General features: G+C 41.6%; 1 protein-coding gene across 1 annotated transcript; it reads left to right on the top strand.

Moving 5' to 3' along the window:
• Positions 1 to 458: 458 nt before the first annotated feature.
• On the top strand, positions 459 to 13,139 carry Rtraf (RNA transcription, translation and transport factor). The gene is made up of 8 exons (XM_027387601.1): positions 459 to 617; positions 1,584 to 1,708; positions 4,784 to 4,883; positions 7,650 to 7,736; positions 8,582 to 8,670; positions 10,494 to 10,562; positions 12,622 to 12,670; positions 12,822 to 13,139. Exons 1-8 carry the CDS (start codon positions 557 to 559, stop codon positions 12,974 to 12,976), a joined length of 735 nt encoding a protein of 244 aa, XP_027243402.1. The 5' UTR covers positions 459 to 556; the 3' UTR covers positions 12,977 to 13,139.
• The last annotated feature ends 71 nt before the right edge of the window (positions 13,140 to 13,210 follow it).

Genomic DNA, 13,210 nt, shown 5'->3' on the forward strand with positions numbered 1-13,210 from the left:
TGACTGATTTCTGACTTTACTCTGGTTGGCGACAAAACGAAGTAGGGCATTCGGGTTGTATGCTATCTGTGCATCACACACAACTAGTCCGAAAGATCTCCTTTCTTTTCGGTTTTTGCTTTATCAGCGTTCAAAGAGGAGCGATTAATTAATACGCTCAAAATATTAAGCAGCAACTCTGAGCCAGTGAGAGCCATAACCGATCGCAGTCTTTTAGTTTTGATTTTGCCTCCGGGAACAAGAAAAGGAGTTAGACCATGAAGCGCCTCTCCCGTCTCGCTTTCACTCCATTGTACAACTAGGAAGCTGACAATAAAGTTTATTTGAGCGTCGACGTGCCCCGACGTGGCCCCGCCTTCTCAGCAGCAGCTCTGATTGGCGAGCGTTTGCCGGCCTCTGGAGTTCCTAAGCCGCTATTGGCACCGGCCACCGTCCGTCCCGAGCGTCGGGTGCCGCCCCGCCCCCTCGCCGCGTCGCCGGTGCCTGCGCCGCCCGCCTCACATCTTTTTTCCTGTCCCGGCGGAGGCCCGGGCGGCCAGCGCGAGCAGCGGGGACCATGTTCCGACGCAAGCTCACGGCCCTGGACTACCACAACCCCGCAGGCTTCAACTGCAAAGGTGGGGGCGTCCGCGGGGCCGGGCGACGACTCCTCCCAGCCCGCCTGGACCCGGACCCGGCGACCCGGCCGCCGCTACCCCTCCGCCCGCCGCACGCTTCCCGGACCCGGGGCGGCTCGGCGGGCACCTGCTGGGGCAGCGGGGCAGGGACAGGGGCCGGGGAGGCCTTCGGGGCGCCTAGAAAGTTAGTGGCTGGCTGCCGGGGTGGTGGGGTGGTGGCGGCGGTGAATGGTCCAGCAAAAGACACTAGGTTTTAAAGTCCTGCCGGGACTGGGAGTGTGGCGGGGACCAGGGCCTCATCCGCTGTTGAGGACGTACAGGTAGAAGCGGTTTCTAAACGGGACAGCGGCGTTTGGACTCTGGAAGCCTATCAGGGGCTAACCTGGTTTTGTACTTGGCGTTTGACTCAATATTGATGGGTGGTGGGTAGATCCGAAATTGGGGTTCGAGCCTCAGTTCTCTGAGGTAAAATGAGGATCTTTTTCGAGTATTTTGGGGAAAAATCTAAGGAAGCAAATGCATCCTGGTAACAGTACACTCTCTCCTAGCTTTCAATTGTAAATATTTGCGTTGAGGGTGTTCTAATCTTTTTTTTTTTTTTTTTCACTCAGATTTTGGCTTCTAAGCTTTTACCTGTCCAATACCCCCTATACTCTCAAGCAACCAAAGTATACTGTTTCATTCATGTTTAGTTCATTTAATACTCAAAACAACCCCATGCAGTAAGTCCCATTATTATCCTCATCTTTTATATGAAGAATCTGAAGCTTAGAAAGCAGACCCCGTTTTCTGAGGTCCACCCAGAATTTGAGTATATTGCATTGAATCAGTGGCTCCAGAGTCTGAACTTTGAACTCTTGCTTACTTCTCTTGTTTGGGCTGGGGGTGTTAAGTTTAACTTAGTGTAGGAAAGTCACAGAGGCTCACCAGATCTAGTGACTTAATATGTGAATGTTTTTATTGCAGATGAAACCGAATTTAGAAACTTTATTGTTTGGCTTGAGGACCAGAAAATCAGACACTACAAGATTGAAGACAGAGGTAACTTGAGAAACATCCACAGCAGTGACTGGCCCAAGTTCTTTGAGAAGGTAATGAATTAGGAAGTAAAAGGAAGCATGAAGTAGAGTTGAAAATTCCTGTGTTCTTTCAAGATACTATAGTAAGCGGTATAAGTAAGGCTAATTTCATGGATTTCAAATTTTTGCTCTTTTGATTTTTAAAGCAAGTTATCTCTTTCCACCAAGCCTTCAGTATTTAGGTTAAACATCATTTTCTAAATGGCACAATATTCCTTAATAGGGCTGCCTACTCTAATTTTTATACATGTGTTGGTATGTTTGTTGAGTGTCCACAGAAACCAGAAGAATGTATCAGAGCTCCTGGAGCTGGAGTTATATTAAGACACAAAAAATGCAAGAATATACTTTTGAGTGCTTGTCTTTGTTACTTCTCTATTGCTATAAAGAGACACCATGACTGAGAAAACTTATAAAAGGAAGCATTTATATAGGGGGTGGCCTACAGTTTCAGAGGATGAGTCCATGACTGTCATATGGGAACATGGCGGCCGGAAGGCAGGCAGGCACTGGGGCAGTAGCCAGGACCTCATGTCCTTACCCTCAAGTAGGAGAGAGAGCGCAACCTGGGAATTGAGGTAGGGTAGCTTTTGAAACTGAAGCCTGCCTGGCGTTGGTAGCGTTCGCCTTTAATCCTAGCACTTGGGAGGCAGAGGCAAGCTGATGTCTGTGAGTTCGAGGCCAGCCTGGTCTCCAGAGCGAGTGCAAGGATAGGCTCCAAAGCTACACAGAGAAACCCTGTCTCGAAAAACCAAAAAAAAAAAAAAAAAAAAAAAAGAAAAAGAAAAAAGAAAAGAAAGAAACTCTAAAGCCTACCCCCAGTGACATACCTCCAAAGCAAGGTGTGATCTAATCCTCTAAATCTTTCCCAAACCAGTTCCACCAATGGTGGGCCAAGCATTCAAATGTATGAGCCTATGGAAGCCATTCTCATTCAAACAGCGAGAGTACTCTTATTAAAGATGTAACTGCCATGCCTGGGCACTTGAAACTATCGTGTTTATTCTTATAGTTATGTGCAGATGTCCTTGTATTTTATAGAAATGGTTCCGAAAAGCTCTGGATGTTTTTGTGACTAGAATTACATTCCCTATTGATTTATTTTAATTTTAGTAATATTTTTCAGAAAGAGTTGTTTCCAGAACTATAAAAATTAGGTCATTATGATGTCAGTGAATGGGAGTGACGGTGGCCCCTGTGTCCTTGTATTGTTGATGAGCAGTTACCTGATGTGCCTGTGCCCAGTGTTCACCCATAGCAAGGCCAACATGCTTATTGCCACCATCCATACTTCTCCTGTTTTTTTTTTTTTTATTTTATTTTTTTCTCTTTTTTTTTTATTAAATTATTAATATTTTCACATGTACTTTCCCTCTCCCTCTCCCTCCCCCACCCCCATTCCTTCTCCCCCACCTCCAACCTACCCCCCACCCCATCCACCCGCCACTCCCCAGGCAGGGTAGGGCCCCCAACCAGGGCTCCACCAAGTCCACCAAATCTTCCTGTGCTGGGCCTAGGCCCCTCCCCATGTGTTCAGAGACAGAGCGAATCCCTTCAAGTGGGATGGGCTCTCGAAGTCCCTCCCACCCACCAGGGCAAAACGCCAGTCCACCTCCAGAGGCTCCCAGGAGTGCAGGGGCCTCCCCATTGGCATCCATGATCAGGGGGCTGGATTAGTCCTGTACTGTCCTCCCAAAGAGCATCTGGGGTCGATATGCTTTCCCTTTTTCAGGCCAACTGTTTCTGTGGGTTTCTCCAACCCTCCTGGTTTATTTTTGCTTACCCTTAAACTTCTTTCAATTTTCAATGGGCTTTTTAAGATTTTAAAATGCAATACTAGTGTTTTTTATTTGTTCACTTGACTGATGCTGCCGTTCCTTCATGTAAAAGTTACAAATGATGGAAAGTATGCAGAGATTAAAAATAATTGCTTGTATAAAAGACCCAGACTAATAGTAAAATAAAGATTAAGCCATAATTTACCCAAATACTATCAGTAGTGTCATTGTTTGAGACATATTTGAAAACATATATCTGGTGATAAGCCCTAGATTTTAAGTTGTAAATTGTATTTTTTAAATATTTTAGTACTAACAAGTTTTTGTGTGTGTGTGTTTTGTTTGCTTTTTCATTTTTCAAGACAGTGTTTATCTCTGTGTAACAGCCCCTGCTGGAACTCTTTTGGTTGGCCTTGAACTCAAGAGAGATCACCTGCCTCTGCCTCCTTAGTGCTGGGATTAAAGGCATGTGTCACCACCGAACCCAGCTCTGACAAGTGTTTTTTGATCATGGCCAAATCTTGTGAATGAGATTTACTTTGCTTATAAAAGGAATAAAATCTTTGATTAGAACATGAATTGTGACAAAAAGTATCAATTCATAAATTATTACTGAGGTTTTGACTGAAAACTTTGTTGCTAGAATGGACTTTCGCCTCTTGGGAGACTGAAGGGTCCTCTCATGTGCTTGAAGTACTTGGCTATAGCTGGCACACATGTTCCATGGCTTGCTCTGTTAAGCATTTGTGACATTTATATATGAAAGTTAAAGTTCCAATAACTGACTGAATTGTCTGCCCTTTTAAAGGACTTTATCATTTTATCTAATTGCCCTGTGCACTGAGCTCAGGTTCTGGCCCCAGATCTAAGTTGTGTAGACACTGTTGAGTATCAGATTTTAGACTGCATGTTCCTCATCTAAATGAGGTTATTCTTGAGTCTAGCTGTCCTTCCTGGACTTTCCCAAAACAACCATTTTTAAAAGGGAATATTTCATTGTAACTTAAAATGATACTCTTAAATGTTTTTTTCTCCTGAGCTGTATAATTACGTCTGATAGATGTGGTGATGCACACTGTAGTCCTAGTACCTTCGAGGTGGAGGAAAGAATCGGGAGTTTGAAGCCAGTCTTGTATATCTGGAATCCAAGGCCAGTCTGGACAGCATAAGGCACTATCTCAAAAAGTTAATAATACAGATGTTGTAAGAAATTCTTAAAGATCCAAACTGAAACCTCTGTCAAATATGCTATTCTGTAGTTCTGTGGCTATATGATAATGAAAGATGTTTTTTGCCCTTTCCTTTACAGTATCTCCGAGATGTTAACTGCCCTTTCAAGATTCAGGAGAGGCAAGAAGCAATTGACTGGCTTCTTGGTTTGGCTGTTAGACTTGAATATGGAGATAATGGTATGTTTGGTGGGAAATGTGAGTGTGGGAGTGGGCTTGTGGGGCTTTTTAAAAGATTTTTATTTTTAGTTGTATATGTATCACATACATTCCTGGTGTCTGTGGAGGCCAGAAGAGGACATCAGAGCTCCTGGAACTAGAGTTTCCCAAGCAGCTGTGAGCTGCCATGTGGATACCGGGGGTCAAACCCGGGTCCTCGGCCAGTGCTCTTAACTGCTGAGCCTCCTTGCTAGCCCATGTTTAGTTTGTTGCTGTGTGGATGGTTTAAAATGAGAAAGAAGGTTGTGGGAACACTTCATTGTCTTGTATTTTACTTTTGGCTTATTTTTATCACAAGAAGTGGAATGTGCTTTATTTTGTCTTTGATGCTTACATTTTTCTTTTAGAATTTGGAAATTAATTTCTGAAAAAGGTTAGTTGAACACCCTAACAAAGAAACATTATTTTGGTTAATTTGCCGGCTTCCACAGTATGCACCTTCGCCTTTGATGCTGCTGCCAGCCTCAGAACCCATGGGGTTTGGAGTATTGGTTGCAGCAGCTATTTCACAGGAGAGAAAAACATACTAGTGTGTCTAATGCCAGTGCACATTAAGACAACATGGGCCAATGTGTGTGAATTATGTTAGTCTTGCTGTATCCACATTCTTCTATTATTGGAAGCTTTTGAGTGTTAGTGCCAAGAATAGAACACAATTTTTCATTACACTTGTTGCCTTTCATTAGACATCTCAGCTTTAGGCTGAACATCTTGCTTCACCTCCATCCTTTGCAGTTTGTTTTTCCTTCGTGGTACTGTCATTTTCAGTTCCTTGGTAGTTTGCTTTGAAACCTATCTGATGTTTAGCTTCTCTCTTCCCCTCCCATCCTGTTACCATTGTACCACCCCTGTTCCTGCTGCTGACCCTGCTTCAACTTCTTGTCAAGTTCTAATTTTGATCCTGTTAACTAGTGTCCCCGTGGTTCTGCCTTCTGTTCTCAGCTGCATGGTCCAGTGACTGATTTTCTCAAATGTGTTTTAGAATGCAGCTTCTTTGTAAGGAACAGCTCTAGTTACGTCTTTTCAAGCATTATTAGTTTCCCATTTACACACACACACACACACACACACACACAGCCTTTCAGTTTTATTTGAAAATACAAAACTCTGTGGTTTCTTTCCATTGTGGAATAAATGTGACTATAAGTCTTGTGACCTCAGTCTTGTTAATGTTTAGTGCCTTTAGAGTTTTTTTTTTGTTTGTTTGTTTGTTTTGTTTTTTTTGTTTTTCGAGTCAGAGTTTCTCTGTGTAGCTTTGGAGCCTATCCTGGAACTAGCTCTTGAAGACCAGGCTGGTCTCGAAATCACAGAGATCCGCCTGCCTCTGCCTCCCCTAGTGCTGGGATTAAAGGCGTGCGGCACCAACGCCTGGCCTGAGTTTTTGTTGTTGTTGTTGTTTTGTTTTTTTTTTGTGTTTCTTTCTCTGGTTGGTAGCAACTGTGTGGGAGGTCATTTGCAATTGAGTATCTTGGGATCGTGGACCTTATCAAATCTGATCCTCAGCTGCTCCCACTGTATTTGTTCTGTTTTATGCTTGCCTTCAGTGTTGATTAGCATATGCATTCATTTCTCAAATAGTGTAGTCTCAATAAAAACTTGTGTATCGAATACGGTATTTTTGTATTGGAAAAAGGAAAGAGCTGAAAGATGGATAGTATCAAAAGTGTATTAAACATCTAAACTACAGTTTCAGCATTGTAGGAACAGATTCTAAGATGGCTAAAGCAGCAGTGCAGGCCCTCATCAGCAGGAGGTGCTGGTGTTCTTGACTTTAAACTACTTAAATTGTTGAAATTATTGCAGATTTTTTTTTTGTGTGCCCTGCCATTACTAAAAACTTTCCAATCACATGCCAGTCAAAGTGACTAAGATGATTTAAATTTTACTGCTTTTAAAGTTTGTATTCATAGGAAAATTAAAGTACAAAATAGTTTTCTTATACTAAGATCTGAGAAGCCATTTTTGGCAGTAAGTTTGTTACTTCTAAATTTTTTGAAGTGAAAACAAAATGCCTTCAAATTTTTAGTTTCCATGATACAATTTAAATTTATGTGTGATACTACATCTTAAGTGGTTTTGATTTTGGGGTTGAAAGCAGTATTTTAAGTACTGAAAAGATTTGGGGGAAAACTTGTTTACTTTCCACCTAATGTTCTTTTTTAAAACTTGAAACAGGTTTTTGCCAGGTTTCCCAGTGTCACTGAATTTGATTTGTAGTTCAGGCAGGCCTGCAACTTGTGACCCTCCTGCTTGGCTTCTGTAACTGGTGTCATGGGTATATTGCCACCTTGCCCTGCTTCTTTTTTTTTTTTTTTTAGGTGACGTGTGTGTGTGTGTGTGTGTGTGTGTGTGTGCGCGTGCGCGCGCCCATGTCCATGTCCATGTCCGTTCTTCTGTCCCAAATTTAAGAGCAAGATATAAAAGACTTTATTTCCTAAACTTTAGATGTCGAAATATATTTAGGGAAGTTTATTCCTGTAATCCAAGTGTTGGGAGATAGAGGCAGGAGGGTCAGGCCTCAGGGCCAGCCTTAGTTCAGAAACATTAACGAGAAGAAACTTGTTTCAAGTGTCCAGTAAGCAAGCATTTCAACTTAATCAAAAAGTTACTTATCTTTTTTTAGTTTTTGTGTAGAAAAGTATAATTTTGAATGGCTGTCATAATGGTTCCGCTAAATTCAGTAAATAATACTTATTTTAACCTTAAGTTTTGTGGGTTTTTTTATAGCTGAAAAATACAAGGACTTAGCTCCTGATAACAAGAAAAATACTGACAACGCAGCTAAAAATGCAGAGCCATTGATCAACCTGGACGGTGAGTATGTGATGCATACAGGCAACAGTCTTGTTTTGTAAATGCCTTCTACTTGTAGACTGAAGGCTAGTGTGACTTAGTGAATGCTCGACATGGATGGCACTAACTGTTCTCTCCTGCATTTTATTGTCAGTTTCAGTATGCTTTCTCTTTCTCCCCACCCCCTCACCATTGAATATTTGAATGTTAAAAATGCTGTTTTTTTGCTCCAAGTACTTTAATTTTGATTTCTTATTCATCATGTCAGTCATTGGTCACCTTCCTGGCTATATAATTTGTTTTTTTAATCCAGTGACAAATGATAAAATATTTCATTATTTCAAGTCTCAGGTGCATTTTTAAAATTCCCTTTTAAAGTGTGGAGATTATAAAACTTACCTAGAGTGTGGCAAGTTAAATACGATTTCACTGACTGAGTCACGTGATCCTTGGCATGTGTTTCCTTGAGACTGAATGAGTTTCATGCACACTCAGAGCCACTGTGCACAGAAAAGCACTGGGAAAACTATCCATTGAAAGCATCTGTATTAAAATTAATAGCTTTGGGAAGAAGCATTAATTAAAACTGTCTGTAAATGTGCCTTGCAGACCACTCCAGGGCAGACTCAGTGTTAAATTAGTCATCTGTGAACTTGTTTGGTGGGTGGTAAGGTTGGTTAGGAGACATCGCCCGTTGTCCTGACTGTCTGTATGGTGCATGGCTTTTGGCTTTCCTCAAAAGCAGCACAAAGACTGGAGATAGTCCTACAATGTTGGTGTTTTTGTAAGTTCACATGTCCAGATAAGTAAGTATGATGCTTGCAGAGCTGTGAGAGTTTTGCTTACTCACTTTTAATCTTTTTTAGTAAATAATCCAGATTTTAAGGCTGGTGTCATGGCTCTGGCTAACCTCCTTCAGATTCAGCGTCATGACGATTACTTGGTTATGCTTAAGGTAAGCTGCCTGCTTTATTCTTGTAGAAGAATCTTCACTTTTTTTTTTCTTTCTTGGTTTTTCGAGACAGGGTTTCTCTGTGTAGCTTTGGAGCCTATCCTGGCACTCGCTCTGGAGACCAGGCTGGCCTCAAACTCAAAGAGATCTGCCTGCCTCTGCCTCCCAAGTATTGGGATTAAAGGCATGCACCTCCAACGCCCGGCAAATCTTCACTTTTCTATATGCTATCTATTTTTACCTATTTATGATGGACTGATAAATGGAAATTCAGAGGCATGTGGGACCTAGAGCATGCATTTATCTTTTTCACATTATCCAGCAGTAAGCTGGTATCCAAGCATTAACTGTGTGCACACAGTTTTGACTTCGCAGAAATAAAATTTCACTCAACCCTATTAATACTCATGCTGAGAAAAAAAAAAAATCAAGATAACAAAAAACAATTGGGGCCTCACCACGTAAGCTTAAGGACTGAGTTTAGAAGTCAACACAAATGAAAAACAAGCACATAGAACTCTGCTGGTAAGGCAGAGACAGGTGGATCACTGGGGCATGCTGGCCAGCCAATCAAGCCAAATCAGTGTGAGCCGTCTCACACTGATCATTGCCTTAATTTTGGTTTTGACAAATGTATATACAAAGACAATTTAGTAGAGAAAAGCTAGTCTGAAAAAAGGCCAACAGCAACTGGCAGTCACCCAGCACCATCCTTTAATTTCCACACATGTGCATGCACAACTGGATGTACAGGTACACATGAACATGTGCACACATACACCTCACACCAAAAGGACAAAAGTTTTTTTAAGAAACTAAGACCTAGAAGAAGATAACGAACATCCAAGACAGACAGACAGTCATAGAGCCACCTTTGTTCAGCAGACTGAGGGTATGTGTTGTTGAGGAACGGGGAAATGCCAGTCACTAATAGTGAATTTAGACACACAGCAAAACCTCTTTAGGAAACAAATGTTCTTGTCTTCAGCATCTTTACCTTCTAAATAAAGCATGCAATTTATGCCCCACATCAAGAAACACAGCTACCTAAAACAGTGTTATTTCTGAGAGGAAAAACATTCCATACAATTCTGCTGTGAACATGCAGTGGAGTGGGACAGGATATATACAAATGGTAGATTTAGAAACTTTTAGATAGCTCTTGTAGGAGATGGAAAGCTCTAAGCCCGAGAGAGTGAAGGTCACTATAAACCACTTAATAATAAAGTGAATAAACTTCCCTCTACCCAGAAGGGATTATAATTTATCCTACTTCTTAGAATTGTATGGGTTATGTGGACAGTTTCAACAAGGAAGGTGGTGTTCTTAGCTTAATAGAATATTCATGTTGAATCCGAATGGATTTTCTCAGCCCAGCTTAGATGCCAAAGACATCAAGTTGTTTGTTAAATTTGGCTGTTTTAAAGTTTTAGTCTTTGCTTAATCCAGTATGCAATTTCCTTGGGACAGTCCCTCAGTGGTCACATCAGCTTTAGTCATAAACTGAGGGAGAAGAGAAACAGGTAATGTAAATGTATTTGGAGTACTTTTTCCAAACTTTGAAAATCAGGAGTACATGTAGTAGCTGTAACAAGTTTTGTGAAGTCCTAGGTCTAGATATATCTTGTTAGACATTCAAATGGTCCTGATACTGTCTTAGGTTTGCCAAGCACATGTCAGCATTAAGGGCTGATGTAGCTCAGTGGTGGAGTGGTTGCTTGGTGTGCATTACAGCTTGGGTCCAATCCCAGCATTGGGACAGGGGTGGGCATCTATGTATTAGTTGTCTGGGAAAACAGTAAGCATGGTGTTTTTTGGTCTCCTAGGCAATTCGAATTTTGGTTCAGGAGCGTCTAACACAGGATGCAGTTGCTAAAGCAAATCAAACAAAAGAGGTATGTGTGTTTCTAAGATTTAAGCCAGCTAATGGAAATTTCTTCTGGTAGTATGATGCATTCAAACTAAGTGCATTTAAGTGTTTTCTTAAGGTAACACATTCTGGGCCAGGCATGGTGGCACACACCTTTAATCCTAGCATGTGGGAGGCAGAGTCAGGCAGATCTCTGAGTTCGAGGCGATCCTGGTCTACAGAGTGAGCTCCAGGACAGCCAGAGCTACACAGAGAAACCCTGTCTCAAAAAACAAAATGAAAAAAAGATACTCATTCTTTTGGGACAGGAGAAAGGATAGCTGACTTATGTGTAAATTCAGTTGATTCTTAAGCAAATTCAGTATATTTAGTGACTGAGGTTCAGACAGATGGGCGAGCAGTGAATTGCATGTCTGTCCACATTTCACATTCTAGAAAGTCTCATTTATCCATTCAGTCTGCAAACAGGCATGTGCCCAGTGGAAAAAGGATTTAGGCTTGTGAAATGTATTGGATTATTTTGATGCATGGCAGGAAAGGCAGGACACACTACTGTTACGTCTAGGTCCCATCTTCACACCATCAGTCTTTGTAATTTATCTCATTTTGTTCAGTGTACCATGACTGCCTCCCCCTTGAAGAATGCTACTGGAATATTTTTAACCATGCCATCAGTTCATTAACCCCTGATAATGTCAGGTGTGGAGGTGTAAGCATTTAATCCTAGTACTAGGGACACAGGCAATCTTTGTGACTTCAAGACTAGTCGAGACTACATAGTAAAATCCTCTCTCTCAAAAAAAAAAGAAAAACGTAGTCTCCCCAAAGCCACAGTACAGAGAATGTTCTTGGGTGAGGAGTAGCAGCTGCAGTTACCAATAATGGTCCCTTTTTACACAGATGTTGAAATGAATGCTGTGCCTCTGCCCCACCCCCATTCCCTCTCTCCAGTCTTCCAGTGCCCTTTGTCCTCTGACCCCTTTTGCCAAGTCCAGCAGTAATGAAGGGCTGCTGATTCCAGGGCAGTACAGTGTAGGCGCCTCTGAAAGACACTCAGCTTTCTACTAAAAGTTCTTACTAGCTTGATTGTGTATGAGTTGGCCACTGGAAATTGGATCAAAGATGAACTTATTTCACCCACACTATAGAACAAGCAACAAATTGTTCTGACATAATAGTCATTCATTCACCAAAATGATGTCTTTGGTTTGGAGGCAATGGGAAAACAGTGCTGAGCCAGAAAACTCTTATGCCTATTACTAAGTAGAATCTAGCTTCATCTTCAGTGCTACAGTTTGTAACTTCAGATTACTGGTCTTGGTAGCCATTCCTGACTAATACTTGAGGGCTGTGGTTCCTTGGCGATCTGTTGGCAGGGAAAAGGACCCCAGTCTGTGGTACCAGATAACACACACAGCCATTCAGGATAAGTCTGCTCTTCATTATTAGCCCTGTTAAAGCAGATAGAGCCTAAGTGGAGTATGTTAGTAGATAGGTAAGAACTTAGCAGTAACTAACTATACTATACTAATTATAAGATACTACCTTATCAGCAGAAAGCCTAGACTTCCTGCCCTCCTTTTTGAATTAGGTAGTTATTGTAAAGACTGTAGAGATTGGTGTCATCATCCTGAAATATCTAGGTGTAGGTGGTAATGAGTTGGAAAATTAAGCTGTTTGAATAAGATCATATCAAAGTAACTTCCTATAATAAAACATTAAATACATAATCTGTTAAACAAGCTGGCTGAAGAAAATTGTATTAGGCAGGTTTGTGTACTTTGTATAGTATCATTTGTAATCTAATTTGCATGGTACTTGCTTAGCTTTCAGTTCTCCTTCCTTAGCAGCATTAATTGCCTTTGCAATTAAGGACTCTTACAGGCCTGGTTTAAGAGGCTGTGTGGGCTTTGGTGTCTCTGGTACATTTGAAGGGCATTCTTTCCTGGGTGATTGTAACAGGAAAAGCCAGTTCTTCACAGGGTAACTTGTAGAAGTCCCTAAACGGAATAGCCAGCGACTTTTAGTTTCAAATGAGAAGAGTGACTCGTAATTAAATAGTCTTGTTTTGTCATTTTTTAAAGGGCTTACCTGTTGCTTTAGACAAACACATTCTTGGCTTTGACACAGGAGGTAAGTTATTTTGCTTTAAGTCAAGCTACTTTGAGGGACTTGGTGGTGTTCTGAGGTCTAAGTGGGTGGCTGGAAACTCAGAAATCACGAATTCCTGTGTGTGCACAGAGAAAGAGACAGAGAGATATGCAGTGTTCTTGTCTTGTGACAGATGCAGTTCTTAACGAAGCTGCTCAGATCTTGCGGTTGCTGCACATAGAAGAGCTCAGAGAGCTACAGACAAAAATTAATGAAGCCATAGTAGCCGTTCAGGCAATCATTGCTGATCCAAAGACAGACCACAGACTGGGGAAAGTTGGAAGATGAGCACACCAGGACTCAGCTTCTCACCTGCTTAGTGTGATGGGAACCATGTGCACCAGCATGTGTTTGGAAATCAAATGTCACATTTTCAAGGGAGATTGACCGTGGTCTAGAGATTTACCCCCACTGCTTTTTCTTCTTTAATAAAGTTGGGGAAAGAAAGTAATAGGGTTTTTTTGTTTGCTTTGTTTTGAAGTAATATACCCATTCTATAACTATTGCGCGTTCTCTTTTATG

Source organism: Cricetulus griseus, assembly GCF_003668045.3.
Source record: "Cricetulus griseus strain 17A/GY chromosome 1 unlocalized genomic scaffold, alternate assembly CriGri-PICRH-1.0 chr1_1, whole genome shotgun sequence".
Classification (NCBI taxonomy): domain Eukaryota; kingdom Metazoa; phylum Chordata; class Mammalia; order Rodentia; family Cricetidae; genus Cricetulus; species Cricetulus griseus.

Excerpts from the sequence above, each read along its gene's own strand:
- Rtraf (XM_027387601.1), top strand. The coding sequence starts at position 557 with ATGTTCCGACGCAAGCTCACGGCCCTGGACTACCACAACCCCGCAGGC. Across the intron at positions 618-1,583 it reads CGCAGGCTTCAACTGCAAAG|ATGAAACCGAATTTAGAAAC; the intron begins GTGGGGGCGTCC and ends TTTTTATTGCAG. Across the intron at positions 7,737-8,581 it reads GCCATTGATCAACCTGGACG|TAAATAATCCAGATTTTAAG; the intron begins GTGAGTATGTGA and ends AATCTTTTTTAG.